At 47.6% G+C, this 13,624-nt stretch overlaps 1 protein-coding gene across 5 annotated transcripts in view; it reads right to left on the bottom strand.

Annotated features, from left to right (window-relative positions):
- The window catches only part of LOC133362258 (metastasis-associated protein MTA1-like), a 63,117-nt gene extending 53,029 nt beyond the window's left edge, over positions 1–10,088 (bottom strand). For all 5 annotated transcript variants that reach the window (XM_061581183.1, XM_061581189.1, XM_061581204.1 and 2 more), the window contains exons 1-2: positions 9,475–10,088; positions 3,665–3,732 (exon numbers count right to left, since the gene is read on the bottom strand). In XM_061581183.1, coding sequence (XP_061437167.1) covers positions 3,665–3,732; positions 9,475–9,502 — 96 coding nt within the window. In that variant the 5' untranslated portion in view covers positions 9,503–10,088. The remainder of the gene's footprint in view (positions 1–3,664; positions 3,733–9,474) is intronic.
- Between the last annotated feature and the right edge of the window lie 3,536 nt (positions 10,089–13,624).

Raw genomic sequence — 13,624 nt, 5'->3', positions numbered from 1 at the left:
TCTCAGGCGTATTCCCCTCCTTCAGCTGGCACTCCATCACTAATCTTGTCCATCGGTCATGATCCCTTGTCATGATGTGGCCTAACCCAAGCCTACTTTTCTTCACAATTAAGCAGATACAGTTTGGGCATACCAGAGCCACTAGCAAAAAAAAGCAAGCACAACTGTCTCATCCTCCCAAGCCACGTTTGATAGTATTTTGCCAATAACCAACGGAAGCATAACAACGCTATTTCAGTTTCCATAACCTTTTCATCAAGGCTGGTCTTCAGGTACTGTAAGAAAATAAGCTGACTACATATCACTTTAACACCCTGTACAAACACACTCACAATGCTTCAACAGCCCAGACAGGGTAGTTAAAAGAGACTACAGTATATTTAAGCATATTTTAAACAAAACGTGGTCGTAAACTCCTCCACATGTATCCCCAGGCAGACAGGAGAAGAGGAGAAACACCTCATTATTTGTCCTGCAGGAAATGTATTAACCCTATTTTCATATTCTTAGGTTTTTTTTCGGTAAAGTCACGTAGGTAAAAAAATTTAAATTAATAAAAGTAAAATAAAAAATAAAAATAAAATAAAAAATCACGACGTTTCGGAGGCGACACAAGCTTCCGTCTTCAGGTGGAACCGTCACAGCACGACAGCTGAAGACGGAAGCTTGTGTTGCCTCCGAAACGTCGTGATTTTTTTTACTTTTATTATTTTGAATTTTTTACCTACGTGACTTTACCGAAAAAACCTAAGAATATGAATCCTTGCAGTCACGAAAGCTTCAAATCTAGAATTAACCCTATTTTCTTAAAGCTCTTTGCCCACAATCCATCCTGGTAGATCATCAGTGGAGCGAGCGGCTCACAGTCAAAAGGCTGAGGAGTTCAAATCCCTGTTTTCGGGTTGACCGTCAATCATTCCTTTGAAGTCAGAAAAAAGTGATTGCCCTATGGATAAACTTTCCCCCGCCATAAGAATATGGAATATCCACTCCCGACGACTCAGGGTTGTAAAAAAAAGAGATGAGCACCACCTCATTGCTCATTTGAGCAGGAAATCACTTTGGCTTGCTCACTGCTCGTTACAATAGTCCAGGAATGAGAGTAATACAAGGCTACACTGCCTTGTAGAATGGGCTCCACAGCTAATGGAAATTTCATGCACTGGAGATTCTGGAGGTACAGAAGTGGAGCAGTGTTTTTTTTACCAGTACCCTGCGAATAACCGATCCTACCTCGTAAACATAATCCAATCTTTCTCAGGACTTAATATTAACACATGCTACCAATTGCCGTGTCGACATTCCATGATGATCAGAAAAAATGCAGTGGAAAATAAAAGGACGTCATAAAACATACGAGGCAATGTCTTGGCCTTAATATAAACCCTCATCCTACTCTGATGCTACTCTGATCCAACCAATATGCAATTTGTAATTTGCAAAGCAAAATGTTTTACATTTGTCTTAATTTCTCAACTCACTGCCGTGGTGAAATGGCCAGCACACTGGACTTGCAATCCAGAGGTCAGATTCAATTCGATTTCCCAACAGGGCAGATTAAACAATTGCGTAAGTTTCTTTAATCCCCCCCACTCGTCTGTCAACCCAGCAGTATAAATGGGTACACCACAGTTAGTCAATTGGCAGCTTGCTGTGATCGGGGTAAAGCCTGGGTATTTACAAAACTTCCAATATGTCTAACCAGCACGAAAGAGCAGATGAAATACACTCTATAGGCTCTCTATAGAGCTCCTTTTGGTGGTGGCTCATTCCACCAGCAAGTGGCATGAGCAAGCAATTGCAGGGCTGCACCTTTACTTTTAATAATTTATTGAACAGCTTTCAAACTAAATATCGATTTAAAGCGTTCGTGACTGCAGGGATTCATCTTCTTGGTTCTTTCGGTAAAGTCACGTAGAAGGAAAATAATAAAATAATAATAATAAAACATAATAAAATAATTCTCACGACGTTTCGGCCACAACGCAAGCAGCCGTCTTCAGGTGGAGAACGAGTCTCAGACTCTGCCTTCTCGACAGACCTGTTCTCCACCTGAAGACGGCTGCTTGCGTTGTGGCCGAAACGTCGTGAGAATGATTCTATTATGTTTTATTTTTATCATTTTATTATTTTCCTTCTACGTGACGTTCCTGAAAGAACCAAGAAGAAGCTTTCAAACTAATCAATCAAAAACAGCATTTGAACAGTTCAATGCTTGGGGGGGGGGGGTGGATAAATAAGCAGGAAGTTCTTTCCACTTGAATGCTTAGTTACTTTTTGCAGAAACAAGGCACAGTAGACTGCGATAAGAAAAGTTTGTAAATGGCTGTCATATTTTCAATCCGCATGTTAACATTACGACGCAGGTCAAGGCACTGTCACCTATACCTCAACATCAGCCTACCAATTTAACCACCCCAAAGCGTACCAACGCGAGAAATAATTTCCCAGTGCGCGGAAACTACGTGGAACCATGAAGGCTTTCACGGGTCCACTAAAATCTTCGACGATGAAAACAGTTTACAGTCCCCCACATGCTGGGACAATGCAGTTTAAGGTGGTGAACATCCAGCATAAGTAACTAATTCACATTTGTGTTGGTCCATCCGTGAGATATTGTATCAGTGGCAACACTCACAAGCATATTGTTTGTCAGAGAGAAAAGTGGAGGCTCATTCTGATCAGAAGAAACAAGGAACCTACAGTATTGATGAGGAGTTAGGTAAGACATAACCTTGACAATGGTCAAAAACAACCATGACAAACATTTTCACCATGCCAATATTAGTGTTCAAGACATTTCTAAAGTTGTGGCTACGTTTGCAAAATGAATACAAATCTGAGTCAAGTGTGGGGGACAAATGTAATATTTTTGGGAGATTATAACAATATTTCACAGGCATTTCTCTCATACCATGCACACACAACTTAGTGACCAGGTGAGGGCCCATTAAAAGAAAGTATTTTTTCAATGTAGACCTGGGAATACCAGATTAGAATAAATCCTTATATACATCACTAATATACCACTTTATCAAAGCCTCCTGATATTGTTTAGTATTCACCTTCTCTGCAGTGGTATGCGTCTTTCCTAATAGCTACTGGGCATGCAACAATGCAATGAATCATCGATTCATATTGATAATTTCACTCACGATACGTGCGTTGAATTGAGCATGTCACAATCAATTATTCAAATTCATGCAAATGATATGCGGATGAATTTTGGGATAACTTAGCGCATAAACATGTATAAACGAGACTGAAAACACATTATTCCAAATGAGATGATAAAAATACGTTTTTTTATTTTTATAATCAATTCTAGACTCAATTCATTCCATGCCCACTGGCTAAAACCAACCAATGTGACACTGACAGTTCATGGTGTCTCAATTTGGTGTCATTGCAAAACATTTTCATAACAGCATTTCGAGGCAAGGCACAACAATATATAACAATGTATACTTGTTGAAAGCACGAAAGCCACACAAGTGAGATAACACCGGACTTTTACGTATTACGGCACAGACTGTAATTGTATTAACAACACTGAGGAGGATACATTACTGAATTATCTAAATAGTTACTTCAGGCAAGGTGGTACAATCTGGCAGCGATGATTTCATGGCAGAAGCCCTTTCACTGTCCTGGAACTCGTTACCTTGTTAAGTTCCTCTATTCTTCGTATTAAGTAGGGGTTGCTTGAGGAGTTTTCAAAGAAGACATAGTCTGAAAGTAGACAAAGAGTAACAAACAATGTTTATGTCATTAAATGCACAGGTTTCATAATCGTTTGACTATGTGCTTTACGTGTTTGGATTGGTCATGTAGTCGTTGGCCCACTGCGTTATGAGCCCGGTGACCTGGTTTCGATTCCTAACCAAGGAAAACATTGGTGGAAAGTTATACGTGAACCTACTCCTGGGTTTCCCTCAGATTATACGGTAATCATAATTTACAGCTGTTCATAAATAAAAAAAAGAACATCTCCCCACACCATGTCAATTTCACCATACTTCACCACACTTGATAGTGGAGATTGGTGACGTGGGATAATCCAGGATCGGTTCAGATATTATTTAACCACTGATGTTATCCGTGGCAGACAGAAATCGTACTCCGGTAGCCAGATTCCGAGCGCAGTGAGTTTATCACTGCGCCACCACTTCCCACCCCTTAGATGAGTACCTGGTGCAATGTTTAAACATAGGAACATCTTTTCTTTCCGTGTTAAGTATTGTACACTCTTAAACACAATATTGCATTCATTTGTAGCGTTAATTATTTGTTACTACAGTACTAAAATACGCAACAACGACTACTACTTTTCTATAGGAGGGCAAGGTGGGTTGCACACCAGTACTCAGGGGTTGGTGGATGACATAAATCTGTGAAACTCCCAAACACTATTGACTGCGAAGTGGACTGGATATGGCAGTATACAGCAAGTCGGTTCATGAACCCATTCATATGGATCTCTGCGTATTATCCCCTTGCATGTGTGGTCGATGTTTTCTTGGTAATCCTGTTTCCTTCTCCACAAGCAAAATTCTCATTAAAAAGGGAATTTACCAAATATATCAATTCACAGCCCTCCTGCAAAAAAGGCCTTCAGACTCAAATGAGATTTTCCTGGATAAATAAATGACAATTATTGCACTGTATTGTCATCGTTTTTGTGTGGTCGCCAAGTGAAAGCCATTGTGGAATTTTACATAACGCTTACAGTGCGGCAGACGTTTAATGGCATCGTGTATGTGTGGTGGTGGCGATGGGTCGTGTGTGTGTGTCTGTGGGTTCTTTTAATCCAAAACTTTTATCAGGAATAAACTGCGGCATTTTGTGTTTTGTAGGAATTAGGGATACGTGGATGCTGTTGCCACCGATGCTGTGTAAAGCCATGAAGATGAAGGTGCCGGCACAAAGCGTTCACACACACACGCCTACATATTAAACAGGGCACGGTGCGGGTAATGACCAACAGCCGACACCACGGTCTCGCCATTATTGTTTTCGGGTTTTTTTTTCCTTGACACGATCTACGCTCTGCAAAATCCCGCAGCACAATTAAGCCAATGCGACACGAACACGACCCGCGGTTATCACGCACATAGACACACACACACTCTCCAACACATTTAAAGGTTTACTAACAAGAGAACGAAGGTAATGACGGTGATGATAGCCATAGCGTAATGATAATAAAAGACATGAGGAACCCACCCACACACACGTACACGGGTATGGCATGAGGAAAACGAAAGGAAAAAAAACACACACAAGTGTGGCGGCCGCCTCGCTCGGGACGCGGACCCAGCGAGTAGGGGTATTGTCGAGATCGATCCCTGGGGTTCGGGAATCGGTAAGGACACTGTCGAGGAAGGATGCCTAGGACTCGGGATTCAGGAGGGCATTGCCTGTGACAGATCCCTGGAACTCGGGACTAAATGAGGACATTGTCGAGGACAGATCCCCTGAGACTCGGGACTCAGGGAGGGCATCGTCTGGCACTCGGTGAGGGGCACTGTCTGGGACATGATCCCGGGGACTCAGGACTCAGTGAGCGGCATTGTCTTTGATAGAATGAGAAAATGTGAAGATAATGTCTAAGAAGAAGAAAACCCCCGAGGACTTGGGAGAGAGCATTATCAGGGATTAGCTCCGGAGACTCAGTGAAGCATGTCTGGCACAGACCCTTGAGATCAGGGAAGGGTGCTGCCTAGAACGATTACTGGGACACACAGGACTCACTGACTGGGATAGGTCCGTGATAGTCAGAAAGCAGTGAGAGCATTGTCTAGAATTAGTTCCTTATATTGCCAGTGACAGATAGTTGGGGCTTCGATCTCATTTAGAACATTGTCTGTGACAGACCCCTGAGACTCAAGACACGATCAGAACAATATCTGGGATAGAGAGAACCCCCCCCCCCCCCCCAATCAGGGAAGGGTGATGTCTAGGCCTCCTCAGACTCGGGACTCGTTAAGGGCACTGCCCTGGACAAATGCCTGTGACCGAGGGAGAACAATGTGCAGGACAACTGCTGGGACTCGGAACCCGGCAAGATTGTTGTCCGGACCAGGCCGCTGGAAATCAGAACTCAATGGAAGCCTTGTCGTGACTCAGGAGGGCAATGCCAGGACTGATCCTTTGGATTAGGGGAGTGCATTATCTGGGAAGGAACTTTAAGACTCAGAACTCGGTGAGAACTTGATCTGGGACAGAATGCGGCAATCAAAAGAAGTCGTTTAGAAATAGCTCTTCGTCTCGGGACTCCATCAGAGCATTGTTCAGGACATATCCCAAGGACCAATGTAAAGAATTTCCCCGGACATATTCCTGTGTACACGGTACTAAGCAGGCAACTGCATGTGGCAGATCGCTGGTACCAGGTGACAGCATGATCCGGAAAAGATCCCGGTACTCAACGAGGGGATTTTCCAAGAATATCCCTGAGACTTAAGGAGCGGACCATTGCTCAGAAAAAAATCGCTCGGTAGGCAATGCCCGGGACTGGTTGCCCGGGGGGTCATCGCCTGCGACAAAACCAAGTCCTAGCCTGGCGGCATGCGAGGCGGCATTGAACCAGGCGACCAGGAGAGTCAGAATACGTCAGCCCCTGGCTGCCCCGGGTCGACGGGACGTGCCCGCATAAGGCGACAACAAAAGCCACACGCACACCCTAACAACCTACTTTGCATTGTTACAGCATCGTGTGTGTGCTGCACGCTGTGCATTGTTTATGCATGCACACATTCACATTTGCATACAAAGTGACATACCTAAACAGAAAACATGCACCGAATGTGGAACGAAGCACACGCATGTAACGTGTAAAATATATATATACCGCAGATATTCTTTACATGCAATACACAAAATATGGGGTGGTCGCTAAGTCTATATACCCTCCCCCCCTTCACATCTTCTGAGTCAAACAAGGTTTTAAGACGAGAGGGTAGGGTGACTTCCCGCCCACACACAAACACGTATGCGAGCGAATTCTTGGCATGCACGACAGCACAAAGGGACATCCATTAGCGTGCACACGTGTGCACCTCCGCGTGGTGCACACGTGTACTCACTGTACATACTGTACAGGGGGGAACTACACGTTAGGCCGCTGTTTGCTTGTGCACGTGCCAACACACGGGGGGGACACAGCCACACGAATGGTCACAGCGCATACTGTAAATACTGTACACGTTGCATAACAGTGTGACGCCATGGGTGTACAGTTGAGCCGTGTGATGATTCAGATGCACACGTGTGTATTGCCCCATGTGCATGGCATGCACCGCACACGCGTGGTGTACACGCTAGATTGTGTACACGAGGATAACACAGAGGGTGTATTGTGTAAGCAAGCACTTGTTTTAATGTCGTGGTGGTACGAGCTTGCAGTATGTGTGTGTGTTGTACACGTGTCCTTGTCAATGAGTCTACTCTTGGATGAGGACTTCCTCCCACACCGCACAGAGGCGTGGGAGGTTCTGTTGAGCTTACTTCACCAAGCTGGTGTGTTTTAAAAGGTGTAAATATAGGTACTGTGGTCCGGTTTGCGCTGCTGTGCGCGCGTGTTGCACCATACACGTGCTAAGTCGTGATGCATGAACATGCGACTGGCACATTGAAGGCAAAAGCTCGTAGCCGATACATAAAACACATGCATGCTTGACATCGAGTACAAACTACACACGTAACAGATGACACGTGCATGTACGATTCATATAAGACACACCTAACAAGCAACATGAAATATACGCATGACACACAACATGTATATACCATATATAAAAGCTACACTTAGCATGTAATATGAAACAATACCTTACCGTGAACAGGGCGAATAAAACATGCACTTAATGCCAAACGACACAAAATGTAACATAAAACATGTAACACGCGTAATATAAAACATGCATGTAACATAAACCAAGTTCTTTACATTCACTATCTAACATAAATCACGTAACGTAACACATAAAACACACTTCACGTGACACGCTTACTTAAACGTGACGGCTAACACATAAAACACACACTTAACATGTGCGTTAAGTGACTTAACACACAAAAAACACACACTTAACACATAAAACACGCACTTTTGAGCCTAGAAAACACACTTAACATTTAACACTTAGGGTGAATTACTTACCACGTGAAACACACACAGACTTCGCACATACAATACGCACGCGTCAGACTAAACACTGGCCGAGTATCACTTTCATTGGTCAACTCCTTCATATTCTCACTCACTCTTCACTCATTATTAAATAGCACAATTGCGTTTAATTCGTTCCTCTGGACACTTAGCACCCACCAACTTACTCTTATTAACTCATTACTATTAACCATTTCTTAAGAGTACTTCACGCTACGATATTGCACTCTTTCACTAGAATCTAACTTCACCCACCAACACCACTGCCGACCAAGTGTATCCCTTAATAGTCAATTGTTATAACTCTTCACCAAAGACGTGTCATCACTACTTACCTTACTGAAAGTACTAAGTACAACAATGACACATTACTACTACTCTGCAACACTTCCCCAGTCTTCGCCTTGCTCGCTCATTAACACTCCTTACATCTTTACTCTTCACACTCACTTCTAACACTTCTAACTCATTCTTTCAATTCACACGATCGCCTATCTCCCCCCCACCCTTACTATTCACTCCGTGCTAATCCTTAATCTTTACACCGCAGTTGTCCCCACTCTACTCTTCCTCACTCACTCCGCCAAGATGTTCTTCTCAACATTGACACGTTCGTTCTCTCTCCTCACCACTCTTATTATGTTCCTTATCACTTTGCCACTCGCTTTACTCACCAATCACATCCTCACCACTTTAGCACCCACCTCTTCTCACACTCGCATCACTCCTCCCCATCATCTCCTTCACTCGTGCCACCACTCGTCACCCTCTTACCTCTCTTCATCGCGTACCACCACTCTTCAACTCCCCTCACCTCTTTGCCTTCCTATTGCTCACTCATTCCTCACTCATCCCCACCACCACTCACCCTCACCACCACTCACCACCACCTCCCACCCTCACCAACCCCCTCACTACCACCACCTCCCACCCTCACCCCCCTAACCACCACTCACCACCACCACCACTCACCCTCACCACCACCACTACTCACCCCCCTCACCCTCCTCACCACCACCACTCACCCTCCTCACCACCACTCACCATCACCCCCTCACCACCACCCCTCATCCTCACCACCACCACTCATCTCCTCACCTCCACCACTCACCTCCCACCCCCCTCACCACCCTCACCCCCTCACCACCTCACCCCCCTCACCACCCTCACCACCACCCCCTCACCCTCACCACCCTCACCACCACCACCCCCCTCACCCTCACCACTCACCCTCACCACTCACCACCACTCACCCTCACCACCACTCACCTCCCACCCCCCTCACCCCCCTCACCACTCACCTCCCACCCGGTACATGTTAGCAGCCATTGCAGCTGGGCAGGTTCCTCCACTTGAAAGGCGGCGATGTCAATTCGTTCTCTTTTTCCCCCCAGGAGTTAGCCGAAGTAGCGACTCTTCCCCGCGTCTTGCGAATCTTCGATATTGTTTATCGATTAATAAACGTGAATTGTAATCCTATCTTCCCTCAACACCTCGCGAGGCCGGCGCGCAGTAACGTTCAACACTTTAACGCGCCCGTCAAGTCAATTCACTCAATGCGCTCTTCTTCTCCTTGCTATCTTCATCATCAGTCCCCAACAATTATTAATATTATAATTCAGTTGTATTTCTTATTAATGTCTCGGAAGCGCTGGAGGGGAGGGGGGGAGGGGAGGAGGGTGGAGGAAGGGGGAGCTCCTCTGATGGAAAGGTGGCAACACGCGATTCAAACGCATTTTAAATACTACATTTTTTAAGACGTAACAAAAACTAAACTGGGGGAAAAAACACTACAGTTCCCTCACGGAAATTATAATCCGGTTAATTAGTGAAAAATTAATTAAGTAAAAAATAAAAAGCGGGAAGCGAGCGGCGCGCGCGCGCGACGGCGAGAGGCAGCGCGAGGCGAAGTGAGGGGTGGGGGCCACTGTGGGGGGTGAGGGGCGGGGGCACAGGGGGACGGGGGGGGCGGGGCGAGAGGCGAAGTGAGGGGTGGGGGCCACTGTGGGGGGTGAGGGGCGGGGGCACAGGGGGACGGGGGGGGGGCGGGGCGAGAGGCGAACTGAGGGGTGGGGGCCACTGTGGGGGGTGAGGGGCGGGGGCACAGGGGGACGGGGGGGCGGGGCGAGAGGCGAAGTGAGGGGTGGGGGCCACTGTGGGGGGTGAGGGGCGGGGGCACAGGGGAACGGGGGGGGGAGGTAAGGGGCGGGGCGAGAGGCGAAGTGAGGGGTGGGGGCCACTGTGGGGGGTGAGGGGCGGGGGCACAGGGGGACGGGGGGGGGGAGGTAAGGGGCGGGGTGCGATGGAGGATGAGGGGAGGGGCGCGGGGGGCGGAGGGTAGTTGGCCCGAGGGGGCAGGGGGGGAAAAGTCGAGACGAATCGATTCGCTGTCTATAAGAATCGAAGAATCGTAACAATTCTCTGTATGCATCGATTACGAAATCGATGTTTGCTGTGATGTGCGTGACTAAGCTTGTCTGTCGTTCCAATAAAGATTAATCGATGAATTGTCACACGTTCGGCGCACGACTCGATTCACAATTAGATTTTTTTTCCCTTAATAGTCGTGCTTAGATAACATACAACGTTAGAAATATGTAGCGTATTTCGTGGTGTAAATCGGCACTACCATACTTTGTAGTGTCATAATATAACGAAGAGACTGCCGTAATCAATTAATATAACGCGAATCGATTACTAAATCGCAGTTAACAAAATCGATTTATAATTGAGTTTCAGCTCTTGACCCCACATTCCGGGAATCTAAATCCCTTAACAACCTTATCGGTCGAAATAACCTATTTATAAAACACGTGAGCGATTCGATTAATTCGTCGCAATTCTCGTACGCGATTGGAATCGACGAATCGTTCTACCACCACTGGGTGGGCGGGGCTACCTCTGCCCCCCCCCCGACCGTGACGTCACGCTCATTATCCCCGCCTCACGTCCCCTCCCCCTCCTTCCGCAGCCCTCCCCCCACCCACTTTATTAGCCCCCGCCCCTTGCCCCTAACCCCCCCTCCCCTCCCCACACAAGACACAGACAAAGATCCCCCGTATAGTCTTTCACAGACTGGAGTAGCAAGTGCTGTTAGCAAGACCGGCACGGTACAGCATCACAGTGGGTGACCAGCACCACGCCCGACCGCATTTGTCTCCCTTGGTGGCGATGTTTACACACCGCACCAGGTACTCATCTGAGGCTGAGTCGACCTAGGGGAAGCCCAGTACCGGTTAAGATTATCATCGTCACTGCTGTGTGTTGACCGTGAGCGGGGAATCGAACCCGGCTGGCACGGGTTCGAAGTGCAGTGCGCTAACCGCTACAAAGACAAAGATCCCCCGTATAGCCTTAACAGACTGTAGGGGCAAGTGCTGTTAGCGAGCTCCACTCCCCCCCCCCCACACACACAGACACACTCACTCACACACATCGTGCCCAGCCCGTTCAATACCTCCATGCACAACAGCCTCGCGTAATGTATTGATTTAAATGGGAAATAATGAAGAGGAAATGCTGGCTATTTTATTATTTGTCCTTTTCTACATTTGTTGTTTGTGTGCGTCTCTCCGCCTCGCTATGTCTCCTCGCGAGAGAGACGAGATGTCTCCGGCTGATTTGGCTTTTGCAGGGATCCTAATGATGCTCCTGCTACTGATTGTATTTGCTGATTGTAAATGGTGATAAGTGCTGCTGCTGATGATGGTGGTGATGGTAGTGCGCTGATGATGCTGCTGATGATGATAGTGGTGCTGATGATAGTGCTAATTGCGACAGTGCTGTGATGCCCGTGCATCACAGCACTGCTGCTCATGTTGATGATGCTGTTACTGACGCTGCTGCTACCGTTGCTGATGACGATAGTCGTGCTGTTTCTACTATGCTGCTACTGCTGATGATGGTGACGGAGATGGTGCTGATGATGATGATGGTGCTAATGATGCTGACGATAGGGATAGTTCTGTTGGCGCAACTGATTCGGGTGACGATGAGCATTGTGGTGGTGCTTGCTGCTGGCTGATGATGATGATGGTAGCGCCGCTCCTGTTGGATTTACTTCTTTGGAACATTACTTATTCATCCAGGAGAGACCCACACGCATCCAGGAGTCCAAAGACTCATTTTCAGGAGGGTTCTGCTGCTGCTACATTGGGGTTTTTTTTTTAAGATGTTTTCAACCCAATTGTTAGCGTCAAGTGTTCATCACCATACACTGAACACGTGAGAGGAAGAGAAACCCCTCCACGCATTGCGCGAGGGGACAACACCCTATCCCCGTACAGATGGATTACACGGATGGCGATGAGTCCAGTTGCTGTGCCGCCTTCTACCTGGCGAGCCAGGGGCATGGAACCTCCTGGAGGCCCACGGGAGAGGAGTTTCTCAACCCATCTGTGTGCGGTGATCCACCAAAAATTTCGCCGCTGCCCCCACTGCCATTGCGCTCAACCTTGAACAATTGCGAGTGCAACCCCGATGAAGACTCGGATGAGCTGGAGTTGAAAAGAAATCACGAACAAAACACCTCGTGAGAGACCCAGAAGATCCCCCCCCCGCCCTGGGTTTGATCTTCCACGAAGCTCGTGATCTACCCTACACCGCATCCAGATGCGGATACCTGGTGCACAAATTGAAAGTTAAAATACATTCCTGCGGAAGGAGCTGGTAGGAACGTTGGGTTGCTCGGTCAATGGCCAGGGTCAACGGCGGCGTGGTGTATTCCGCAAATATGCCCGACTGTGAGGGCGGGCACAAGCCGGCGTGAGTAGGTTAAACGAGTTTTATAAGGGCACCACGGGGTGACCAGCCCCTCCCCACCCAGCCCCTCCCCACCCAGCCCCTCCCCACCCTCCCCACCCAGCCCCACCCTCCCCACCCAGCCCCTCCCCACCCTCCCCTCCCCACCCAGCCCCTCCCCACCCAGCCCCTCCCTCCCCACCCAGCCCCTCCCTGCACGACGGACACAATAATCCCCTGTGGGCTGGTGTAACCAGGAGGTTCCTACCAGTAAAACTCTTCAGTAGTGCGACTGTGGTCATCCAGAAGCGACCGTGCAACGCATAACGAACGCAAATGCCCCCCCGTTCCACCAATACGAAGGAGACATCGACATCCATACACTCCGCCGCTCCTGACGAGGTTATTTGGCTTGACCATCTGGACATGAAAGTGTCGTCGTTGTTGTTGTTGTCGCTCTGCATCGACATCAGCAGCCACCCGGAAGGAGCACGAAGACAGTCCACGTGCAGCAGAGCCTTACACAACACAATAGGAATTTGCATAAAATCTTAAAATGCAAGTGCACCTCAAGACGCTGTGCAGTACTTCACGGCAGTACAGCCCCCTTGATTAATCCACTGCTGGATGGAGAGACCCCCCCCCCACCACTCCCCATGTCGTGTCCGTGGTCATTCATTCTTTGACCATACTTCGCCATGCTAGTCCGTA

This window comes from Lethenteron reissneri, chromosome 8 (assembly GCF_015708825.2).
Source record: "Lethenteron reissneri isolate LAM-NWPU_2019-01 chromosome 8, ASM1570882v1, whole genome shotgun sequence".
NCBI lineage: Eukaryota > Metazoa > Chordata > Hyperoartia > Petromyzontiformes > Petromyzontidae > Lethenteron > Lethenteron reissneri.
This window is presented reverse-complemented; position numbering and strand designations above follow the sequence as displayed.